Genomic DNA, 11,895 nt, shown 5'->3' with positions numbered 1-11,895 from the left:
CCTGCCCCAGGTGTCTCTTGGTCCCTGGGATCATTGCTGTGACTGAGGGGAGAGGCCGGCCTGGCTGGGGCCTGGCAGTAGTTTTGGGGTGGTGGCCTTGTGGGAACTTGCCGCAGTGCTGTGGCTCCTGTCCACAGGCCTGTCTCTGGGCTGGCCCAGCACCACTGCCCCACTCAAAGCCACACATCCCAACAGGAGGAAGGAGCCAGACATCTTCAAGACCAGCTCCCACCTGGGATTTTGTACTTTCCCTTTGGTTGATGCCACCAATACTGAGCTTTAAACAACAAGCTCAGCCATCAGGAAGTGAAAAAGTCCCATTTAATTTATATACAGCTATTACTTTGCTACAAGAAAGTCCACATTGATACACACTTTTAAACAGGCTTGGACGGGCTTCATCTGACACAATGCATGTTCATTCCTCAATATCAGTGGTAGGAGTGAAAGGATTTGGGGGGAGGGTGGGGAGGGATGAAAAGCAGAAGCACCAGCAGTTAAAAATAATGAAATATGAAAACAAGACAAAACATAATAATGCAAAAGAAGGCAACACAAGGTTTGAATGGATACAGGGGGTCACCTTTGGAGAGATATGGGACATTTATGATTCCTGAAAAATGTCCATAAAAGCACTTTCACAATAGCATCCTTTAGTGCTTGCATCCTCATGCTGTAGATGAGGGGATTCAGTGCTGGGGGAACCACAGAGTAAAGAACTGCCACCACCAGGTCCAGGGCTGGAGAAAAGATAGAAGGGGGCTTCAGGTAGGCAAACACACCAGTGGTGATTAACAAAGAGATCACGACCAAATGAGGGACACATGTGGAAAAGGCTTTGTGCCGTCCCTGCTCAGAGGGCATCCTCTGCACAGTCCTGAAGATCTGAACATAGGAGAGAACAATGAAAACAAAACAACCCAAGAACAGAAGACTACTAAATGTGAGAAGTCCAAGATCCCTATGGTAGGAATGTGAGCAGGAGAGCTTGAGGATCTTGGGGATTTCACAGAAGAACTGGTCCACAGCATTTTCTCCGCAGAGGGGCAGTGAAAATGTATTGGCAGTGTACAGTACAGCATTGAGAAAGCCACTGCCCCAGGCAGCTGCTGCCATCTGGGCACAAGCTCTCCTGTCCAGGAGGGTCCCGTAGTGCAGGGGCTTGCAGATGGCAACGTAGCGGTCATAGGCCATGATGGTAAGAAGGGAACAGTCCGATGACATCAAAAAGACAAACAGAAATTCCTGTGCAACACATCCTGCATAGGAAATGGCCCTGGTGTCCCAGAGGGAATTGGACGTGGCTTTGGGGACAGTGGTGGAGATGCAGCCCAGGTCGAGGAGGGCGAGGTTGAGGAGGAAGAAGTACATGGGGGTGTGGAGGCGGTGGTCGCAGGCTACAGCAGTGAGGATGAGGCCGTTGCCCAGGAGGGCAGCCAGGTAGATGCCCAGGAAGAGCACGAAGTGCAGGAGCTGCAGCTCCCGCGTGACTGCAAATGGCAGGAGGAGGAACTCGGTGATGGAGCTGCTGTTGGACATGTGCTGCCTGTTGGGTATGGAGATCTGTACAGGTAGTAAAAGACAATGACATGTTAGGACAGGTTTCTCTGAGTGAAGCCTATGCCATTCCTTTTAGACCTCCCCTGCCATACTCAAATGCTTTTTGCTTTTCTGCTGGAATCTTTGGTTTAGCTCCATGACATGAGCTTCATTTTTAAGGTTCAGTCTCAAATGAGGAACAGGGGGCTCTGGTTCTGGTCTCGCAAGGGAATCAGTCCTGACCAGTGCAGGGAGTGCACAGGAACATGGCAGGAGGGCAAGGTTTTATTTTCAGATTTTGTCATATGAAATCCCTTCTTACACAAAAAGGAATAGTATCACAGAATGGCTCGGGTTGGAAGTGACCTTACAGATAATCTAGTTCCAGACACCTTGCCATGGGCAGGGATGCTACCCACTAGATCACGATGCCCAGGACCTCATCCAGCCTGGTCCTGAACACCTCTAGGAACAGGACATTCACAGCCTATCTGGGCAATATGTTTCAGTACCTCGCCTCCCTCTGAGTGAAAAATTCCCTCCGAATCTCCCCTCTTTTAGTTTAAAGCCATTCCCCTGAACCTGTCATTATCTGATTGATCAAAAAGTAGCTCTCCATCTTTTTTATAAGACCCCTTTAAGTACGGAAAAGCTGCAGTGAGGTCACCCTGCTCAGCCCCAGCTCTCTCAGCCGTTCTTCGAAGGAGAGGTATGCTGATCATCTTCATGTCAGCATGTTAACATTTGCATTCCGGTGCTACATAATGCAGTTGGCAGAAAGGAGTTTTAGGGACAATGTTTAATACACATTCTCTTCCCACTCTTCATGCCCAAACAGTGTTCTCAGAAGTCAGAAATCCTGAGCATTTCTGATGCACTCACAGTGAATGGCTGTGAGACCTGAGAGGCAAAGGGATTCCCTGTGGCTCAGAGCAGAGCGAGGGAGCTGGCTGGACTTGTCCCCAACTACCTGAGCTTTTGTAGATGGAGGGCAATCACATTTATGTTACCCTGAAAAGAAGCCAAATGCTGCTGAGACCAGATGAATCCACGACCAATCTGTCAATGCCCAGCCTTTCTCAAGGTACCTGAAAAAAGTCTCAGCACCGCACCTCTAGTCAAGGACACCAATCATTCATTTCACCAACCCAACAGTTGCATGTAGCATCTCTCTGCTTCTTCCCCGGGTTTCACAAAACACAGAGATGCTATGGAAAAGATTTGCAGCCTGCAGGACAGCTCACAGATTGAAAGGACACCCAAGGAGATATCCAAATGACCTGGTGATGGTCCTTCATGAAGGGAAAGTCAACTCTCTCCCCAGCCTCACATATTGCATTGTCCACAACCCCCAGGCAGCTGACCCCCTCTGCAGTTGGAGCACAGGTGGAAATGGGCAAGTGGCTGGAGAGATGCACCTCTGCTCTGCTGGAGCTCTGGCTGCAGAAGACATTATCCATGCCTTGAACTCATGGCCGTGAGGGCAGAGGCTTTTCTGTGTGGGAGAGGAGGCAAGGGGGCATGCTCAGAGGTCTGCACTGAATGGAAAAAAATATGGAGTATTCTGATGAATTCTCCCTCGGACAAGACTTCTTATTAACCGTCCTCTCATTCCCTGATCATATCCCTGATACCTAAAGGTTTTCTTTCTGGGAGCTGTTTCCCTGTCTCTGTTCCTGTTTCTGCTCACAGCCTCATCCAAATCTGTGCACAGTAAACTTTGCCCTTCAGAAACCTGTCAATATGCAAGAGAATGCTTAGCTGCTTGTGCATCTTATCAGGTGGAAAAGGACCTATCAGAAAGCCCAGATGCGGTCAGCAAAGTCGATGCTGTTTCTTTCAATATGAAGAGGAGAGGCTGAAGGTACATTTGGAGCAGCTCACAAACATACCGACCATCAAAGTTCCAGTTCAGGAGTCTCAGCAATGTGCTCATATTTCTCTTGGATTTCTTCCTGCTTCCTCTCCCTTCCAGTAGAGTAGGCAACTGAAAAGAGGGCAGAAAATCCCTATTTTGGCCTTGCTTGCTTAGAAAAATTGTTTGGGAAATGCCCTTGATGTACAATGGATCTGTGAGCAGGCTGCACCAGGCAGCAGCCTCCCACCAGCAGCAGGACCCTGCCCTGCCAGGGGGGCTCCTTCCACCCGCAGCTTCTCCCCGCAGCGCCCTGGGCAGCTCCCCGGGCAGGCTGAGTGCTGAGCCTGGCAGGCGGCAGAGGCCCTGCCCCAGCACACAGCCCCTGGGGCACAGCAGGGACCCTGCTCTGAACCACAGCCCTGGACACCCCTGCCTGCACCCCCGGCTTCACAGCCTGTAGCCGGCCCAAGACAAGGGAACCCTACAGACCTCGACAATGACCCTATGGCAGGGAACCCCTGAGCTGGAGCATTTCCTTCTCTCCAGGAAATAAACACGCTCTGTCTACAGCCTCATCTGCTCAAGAATAATCCAGGTCTAGGGCACATCCAGGATACTCCAGTGCATTTCAATGCACGTATACTTACCGTGTTAAGGGTTGCAAGCATTGCTTTTCCATATACTCTCAGCTTTCTAACACTCCACACAGTCTTTAACAACTCTCCCTTCTATGTCCTCCCAGTGCCAGCTGCAGGCAGTGCCCCCAGCCCTGCTGCGCTGTGCACAGAAGCTGCTCCTGGGCAGAGCTGTCTCTCTGCAGCGCTGCCCGCTTGCCAGGAGCTCCCCTTGGGCCCAAGAGCCCGGCCCAGCTCAGCAGCAGAGGCCCAGCCCAAGGCCTCCCTTGCTCTGCCCCCCACCAGGCTCCCTGCACATGGCCCTGGGGCTCCAGGGCTCACGGCTCCTGGAAGGCAGCAGGGTCTGTCCTGGGGAAAACACTTGGGAGCAGACAAAGCAAACACTGACTGGCCCTCTCTAAACACTGTGCTGACTGATTCCTGCAGCAGGAAATGCCCTACCTGTGTGCAGGGCTATGGGACGTGCCAAAGTTCCTCTCTGTTGTTCAACTTATTCATCAGTGAAGTGCATGATGTAACAGAGTGCACCTTCAGCAACTTTGCTGATGACACAAAGCTGGGAGGAGTGGCTGATACCCCAGAGGGCTGTGCTGCCATTCAGAGGGACCCTGACAGGCTGGAGAGATACGTTGAGAGAAACCCCATGAAGTTCAACAAGGGCAAGTGCAGGGTCCTGTCTCCTTCCTAGGGAGGAAAAACCCCCAGCACCAGTACAGGCTGGGAATGACCTGCTGGAGAGCAGCTCTGCAGAGAAAGACCTGGGAGTCCTGGGGGACATCAGGCTGTGCACGAGTCAGCAGTGTGCCGTTGGGGTGCATGGGATCCTGGGGTGCATTCAGAAAAGTGTTTCCAGCAGGCCAAGGGAGGTGATCCTCCCCCTCTACTCAGCCTTTACTAGTGCTTGGTGTTATTTCTTGCTAGGAAGGAGACACCAGCTTTTGTTTGTGATGTCAAATGCATGAGAATCCTGACAGGGTCAGAAAAGTGGCCATTTACTTGTAGAGCAAGTAATAGGGCTGAATTCTCCCAAAACGCTGCTTGTTGCTTGACAGAGTGGCACACTGCCATAGTCACGGTGACAGCCTGGCAGCTTTGTGCCTGCTTATTACTGTGAGATCAGCCAAATGGGACGAAGGCTTTCTTGCTCGTCCCTTCCATTGAGAGAGGGGTTTTGCCTCTCAGCAGAACCTATTGCTGCCACATTTCACCTGGGCAACCTCTGTGAGTGGCATGCAGCCTTGGGGCTCAAACTTGTGCAAAGACTTGGTTCTCTTGCTTTCCAATATCCACTGGCATTCATTCCAAGCCAAGCAACCCAAGGCCTTCACCAGAGCTGGTCATCAGGGAAAAGCACTTCCAGGACTCCTTGCAACAGGCTGCAATAATTCTGCTATAGCTTATGTCAATTGTGAGTACCTGGAGTGTTTTGGACTCTTCTAGAGGTGAATTTGGAGTATGGGAATGCTCTATACAAACACAAAAGAGCTTTGATATTTTAGCTTGTGCTCAGTCACTTCTGTCCTAGAGCATGGCAGGTTATTGAATGAAAGCCTGGAATATCTGGAGTGCATCCTTGTCCTACAGCCACTCACACACTGGCTGACACTGACTGGGTTACTGAAAATACAGTCTGGTGGGGGACTTCAACTTCCCAGATGTCTGCTGGAAAGACAACACAGCAGAGAGGAAACAGTCTAGGAGGTCTCTGGAGTGGGTGGAAAATAACTTCCTGATGCAGCTGGTGAGTGAGGCAACCAGGGAAGGTGCCCTGCTGGACTTTTTGCTTGTGAACAGAGAAGGACTTGGGGGGGATATGAAGGTTGGAAGGCAAATCTTGGGCATAGCAATCACAAATTAATAGAGCTTTTGAGTCGTGGAGAGGTAAGGAGCAGGGTTAGCAGTATTGCCTCCCTGTATTTCTGGAGGGTTGAATTTGGCTTGTTAAGGAGACTGATTGGGAGAGTCCCTTGGGAGGCAGTCCAGAAGGGCAAAGGAGTCCAGGAAGGCTGGACACACTTCAAGAACGAAATCCTAAAGGCACAGGAAAAGGTCATCCCCGTGTGATGAAAGATGAGCCAGCGGAGAAGATCGGCCTGGCTGAACAGAGAGCTTTGGCTGAAGCTCAGTAAGAAAAAGAGAGTTTATAATCTTTGTAAGGAGGAGAAGGACACTCAGGAGGATTAACTACAAAGATGTTGTGAGGTTGTGCAGGGAGAAAATTAGATGTGCCAAAGCCCAACTGGAACTCAGTCTGGCTACTGCCATAAAGGAGAATGAAAAATGATTTTATAAATACCTTAGCAACAAAAGGAGGACTAAGGAGAATCTCCATCCTTAATAATATATGGGGGGAAACACAGTTGAGAAGAGATGATGAAAAGGCAGAGGTGCTTAATGCCTTCTTTGCCTCTGTCTTTAGTAGGAAGTCCAGTTGTTCTCTGGGTGTCCAGCCCCCAGAGCTAGTAGACAGGGGTGAGGAGCAGAATGAAGCCCTCCTAATCCAAGAGGAGATGTTTAGCGACTTGCTACTCCACTTACACATACACAATGGGGCCAGATGGGATCCACCCAAGCGTATTGAAAGAGATGGCAGAAGTACTTACCAAGTAACTTTGCAACATTTATCAGCAGTCCTGGCAGTCAGGGGAGGTCCCAGTCAACTCTCCCCTAGCAAATGTGATGCCCATCTACAGCAAAGGCCAGAAGGAGGACCCAGGGAACTACAGGCCTGTCAGTCTGACTTTGGTGCCATGGAAGGATATGATGCAGATTATCCTGACTGCCATCATGCAGCACATACAGGGTAACCAGGTGATCAGTCAGCCTGTATTAATGAAAGGCAGATCCTGCTTGATGAACCTGTTCTCCTATGAAAAGGTGATGCACTTAATGGATGAGAGAAAGGCAGTGGATGTTGTCTGCCTAAGGTTTAGTAAAGTTTTCAACTCTGTTTCCCAGAGTTAAATCCAATTGGCAGCAGGTCACAAGTGGAGTCCCCCAGGGCACAGTACTGGGGCCAGCAATAGGACAAGAGGAAATGGCCTGAAGTTGCACCAGGGGAGGTTTAGGTTGAATATTGGGGAAAATGTAAGGGTTTACATTTACAGAGCAGGAGAAAAGTCCCAGAAATGGGAAAGTCACTGTAGGGGGTTTCAGTGAGAGATGGATTAAGTTTTTCTCAGAGATCCGTCTCCTAATTAACACTGTCTTTCCTTCCTTGGATCATCCCTTTGTCTAGGATGTCTCAGATGTCCAACAGCAGCTCCATCACCGACTTCCTCCTCCTGCCATTCACAGACACACGGGAGCTGCAGCTCCTGCACTTCGCGCTCTTCCTGGGCATCTACCTGGCTGCCCTCCTGGGCAACGACCTCATCCTCACAGCCGTAGCCTGCGACCACCGCCTCCACACCCCCATGTACTTCTTTCTCCTCAACCTCGCCCTCCTCGACCTGGGCTGCATCTCCACCACTGTCCCCAAAGCCATGGCCAATTCCCTCTGGGATATCAGGGCCATTTCCTATGAAGGATGTGTTGCACAGGTCTTTTCATTTATCTTCTTGATATCAGCAGAGTATTTTCTTCTCACTGTCATGTCCTATGACCGCTACATTGCCATCTGCAAGCCCCTGCACTATGGGAGCCTCCTGGGCAGCAGAGCTTGTGCCCAGATGGCAGCAGCTGCCTGGGGCAGTGGGGTTCTCTATGCTTTGCTGCACACTGCCAATACATTTTCCCTGCCCCTCTGCCAAGGCAATACTGTGGACCAGTTCTTCTGTGAAATCCCCCAGGTCCTCAAGCTCTCTTGCACAGACTCCTACCTCAGGGAAGCTGGGCTTCTCATGTTCACTTCCTTTTCGGGTTTTGGATGCTTTGTTTTCATTGTGGTGTCCTATGTGCAGATCTTCAGGGCAGTGCTGAGGATCCCCTCTGAGCAGGGCCGGCACAAAGCCTTTTCCACGTGCCTCCCTCACCTCTCCGTTGTCTCACTCTTTTTCAGCACTGTCATATTTGCCTACCTGAAGCCCCCCTCCATCTCCTCCCCAAACCTGAACCTCGTTGTGGCAGTTCTGTATTCAGTGCTGCCTCCAGTATTGAACCCCTTCATCTACAGCATGAGGAACCAGGATCTCAGGGATTCAATATGGAAACTGTTGATTGGGTTTTTATCTGTGGCCACAGACTGTCTGCCTTTTTCTGCAAATGACTCCCAGCGTATGTCACGACAGGCACTCTTGCCTTTCTGTTTGGTGTTTGTTGATTTATTTGGTTGTTTTTCCTTTGTGTCCTTGTAATGTTGCCTACACAGAAAAGCCCTTCACTTCCTTCTACCTGAGTATTCCCTTGTCTGTGTGACCTATGGTTTCACTGAAAAAAAAGCTCCAGGCTCTCTGTGTATTTAATCAAAATAAATGAGGCTGTAGCAATTTCTTTCTCTGAGACCTATTTTCAGTGGATTAATAAACAGGAATAGTAAACCTTTTCCTCTCTGCAGCATATCAGGGCAGGCTGCCCTGGCCCTGGGGTGGCAGGAGATGCCTGAAGACCCCCAGGAATGGTACGGAGGGGCTGAAGGCCTCTGAGGGTCTGCTGCAGAGGAGAACGGGACACAGCAGGGGACACTGACCTCTGTATGCTTGTGCCATGGTACCAAGATGAACTATTCCTGATGAAGTTACAGTTAAAGAGGAAACAAAAGGAACACAGGGCCACTGCCGAATTTATCAGGAAGAGCTGTATACAGGTCAGAGTTTGTTAGCTTGTCGTCTTTGGCCTGACCCAAATGATGTGGGAGGTCTTTCCCACTCTACATGGCACTATGGTTCTATGGTTCTATGAGTCTAACATAAGTCACAATCATTGGAAGGCAGCCACTGCAGTCTGGGAACTTGAGACTGTGGCCTAGATAAAACCATAGGTTCTGCGAGGGATTCCTGTGGAAATGCACCATGCATCCTGGCACACTTGCCAGTGGATTGCTGGAGTTCACTACACTTGAAATGGCCATTGAGACCCTGAGAAACTCGTGTTGAGTCACGTGTGACAACCTGAGGCTGAAAGACTCAATAGCAGGTGACTGTGAGGGGCTGTGGCAGAGCTCAGCAGCTTGTCCCAGTCTGGGAATATGTCCCCTTCCAACTAGGGAAATTAAAAGCAATTAATATGAACAGACTCATCAGGTCAATCAGTGTAGTAAGGGAAAGTAATAGTTATTGCGCTATAGGTGCAGCAGGCAATAGGCCTCGGATTGGGCCTCAGAAGACTCAAGCAGATCAAATCTCGTTCGTCCATGAGCTAAGACAAACACTGTGAGCAGAGCGAAGGACACGGAGTGGTGCCCTCCGATGAAGGAGGATGCAGAGCACAGCTGTAAGAGGCATCTTGCTTGTGCCACGGCCGACAGAGGTTCAGCTGAAGTGAAAGGCCCAGCCCAGGACCAATGGAGTGAAGGTCCCTGGGCACAACTGCAGAAAGACTTTGCAAGACCTCTGCCAGTGACAGTTTGAAACACCAAATGCATCTTGGTGGTAGTAGGTCCTTTTGGCACATGGGCAGATGTCCTCCCTGAAATTGTCCTGCGCATCAGAGAGCCCCCTGGGCAGCAATGCCGTCACTGCAGAGGGGAGGGCGAGGGGCTGGCAGAGCCCCATCGAGGGGCTGGCTGGGGGTCCCCTCTGCTACAGCCACCTGCCGGCGCGGGGCAGCCAGGAGGGCAGGCAGGGCTCGTGGCTGCCTTGCTCAGGACGATCCCTGGGTGAGCTGGGTGAGAAATCTGAGCCTTAGCTCCAGCAGAAGCTCTTCTCTTTGCTCTTGACTTTTCTTGGTAACACCACTTCCAGGTGAGCTCTGCCCTTGCTAAATCCATATCTCCGTCTCCACCATAAATTCCTGTTTTGGAGCCTGTCCTTGCTGTCACCCCCTGCCAGCTCCTTTGTGGCCCCTCTCAGAGCCTTGTCCCTGCAGCTTCCCAGCCCCACTGCCCCACACAGAGTCCCACAGCTGTGCTGCCAGGGCACCGCACACGGCAGTGCACATTCAGGGCTGCTGGGAGGAACTCCCCCATTACAATCCCAATGGCACCCTCATGGTCCCTTCCCACCATGGCCCTCCTGCCTTTGCAACCTCCTCCAGCCCACGGCACCTGCCCTGACCCAGCCACATTCCATGGGGGCCTCTGCAAACAGCCCTGCTCCAGGTCTGCAGGGCTGTGGGCCAGGACAGAGACCGGCGCAGTTGGCCATTCCCCTGACACAGGTCCTGAGTGCCAGCTCTTGACCTCCCTGCCCTCTGCTCACCTCCCTGCCTTTTGCTCAGTCCAGTGGCACTAGCCCCACTGCAGTGCCCACTGTAAGTTGCTGCAGGGCTCTGGGCACTGCCACCACAGCCCCAGCCCCTCTGAAAGCCACAGCAGCTCCTGAGGCACAGAGGGCTCAGCCCCACAGATGCGGACAACCATGGCACAAGTGTACAGAGGTCAATGTCCCCTGCTGTGCCCCCTGCTCTCTTCTGCAGGAGATCCTCAGAGGCTTGCCGCCCCTCCGTGCCATCCCTGGAGGTCCTCAAGCATCTCCTACTGCCCCAGGGCCAGGGCAGCCTGCCCCGAGCTGCTGCAGCCAGAAAGGTGTTTGCTATTCCCATTACTTCCTGATCAGCTGAGAGTGGGTCTCAGACAAAGAGGTTGTTTTGGTTTCATTTATTTTGTTTAAATACACAAAGACTCTGGCTCCTTATTTATGCAAAGCCTCAGGGTCACACAAAATATCCATCAGGCTGGATGCGGCTCCGCATGCGGCTCCACGCAGCCTGCTTTAGTGCTTGGCAACCCTGCCCAGAACAGAGGGGCTGAAATTACATGACCTTTAGGGTCCTTTTCATGATTCTCTTACATGTTGGTAATTGAGTACAACAGGATGAAGAACAGCATTTCTTTGTGGAAAACATTATCACATGGGGAAATAGAAAAACAAAACCAAACAAATCCCTCCAGAAATTAAGACAGGCTTTCCATGTCTTTACATAAACTGTAATTCATCTGAAGAAGGAAAGAAGCAGTTTATAGCTGCGGAAAGGCACAATGAGTTTCCTCAGCATATCCTGAAAAACATCCATGACATCACTTTCCTAATGGCATTCTTGAGCTCCTGGTTCCTAATGCTGTAGATGAGGGGGTTCATTGCTGGGGGCATCACCGAGTACAGGAAAGCCATCACCAGGTTCAGGGATGGGGAGGAGATGGAGGGGGGCTTCAGATAGGCAAACATGGCCGTGCTGAGAAACAGAAAGACCACAGCCAGGTGAGGGAGGCATGTGGAGAAGAGTTTGTGCCATCCCTGCTCAGAGGGCATCCTCAGCACAGCCGTGAAAATCTGTACATAGGAGAAAAGAATGAAAGCAAAACACCCCCAGAACAGAAAACAACTAACTGTGAGAAGCCCAATTTCCCTGAGGTAGGAGTGTGAGCAGGAGAGCTTGAGGATCTGGGGGATTTCACAGAAGAACTGGTCCACAGTATTGCCTTGGCAGAGGGGCAGGGAAAATGTATTGGCAGTGTGCAGCAGAGCATAGAGAACCCCACTGCCCCAGGCAGCTGCTGCCATCTGGGCACAAGCTCTGCTGCTCAGAAGGGTCCCGTAGTGCAGGGGCTTGCAGATGGCAATGTAGCGGTCATAGGACATGACAGTGAGAAGATAATACTCTGCTGATATCAAGAAGACAAACAGAAAGACCTGGGCAGCACAACCTGTGTAGGAGATGGCCCTGGTATCCCAGAGGGAATTGGCCATGGCTTTGGGGAGAGTGGTGGTGATGCAGCCCAGGTCAATCACGGAAAGGTTGAGGAGGAAGAAGTACATGGGGGTGTGC

General features: G+C 51.1%; 2 protein-coding genes across 2 annotated transcripts; one reads left to right on the top strand and one right to left on the bottom strand.

Moving 5' to 3' along the window:
- Positions 1 to 579: 579 nt before the first annotated feature.
- Positions 580 to 1,224, bottom strand: LOC311216529 (olfactory receptor 14J1-like; the record flags this gene model as incomplete). The annotated part of the gene is made up of 1 exon (XM_084298058.1): positions 580 to 1,224. The coding sequence occupies one exon, from the start codon at positions 1,222 to 1,224 to the stop codon at positions 580 to 582; it is 645 nt and encodes a 214-aa protein (XP_084154184.1).
- A 6,047-nt stretch (positions 1,225 to 7,271) lies between these two features.
- On the top strand, positions 7,272 to 10,361 carry LOC311216528 (olfactory receptor 14C36-like; the record flags this gene model as incomplete). The annotated part of the gene is made up of 2 exons (XM_084298057.1): positions 7,272 to 8,247; positions 10,348 to 10,361. The coding sequence occupies 2 exons, from the start codon at positions 7,272 to 7,274 to the stop codon at positions 10,359 to 10,361; spliced, it is 990 nt and encodes a 329-aa protein (XP_084154183.1).
- Positions 10,362 to 11,895: the final 1,534 nt, after the last annotated feature.

The sequence above is a fragment of the Netta rufina genome, assembly GCF_964035555.1.
Source record: "Netta rufina genome assembly, chromosome: 18".
Classification (NCBI taxonomy): Eukaryota; Metazoa; Chordata; class Aves; order Anseriformes; family Anatidae; genus Netta; species Netta rufina.
The sequence above is the reverse complement of the archived record's forward strand: the minus strand, read 5'-3'. Positions and strand labels throughout refer to the sequence as shown.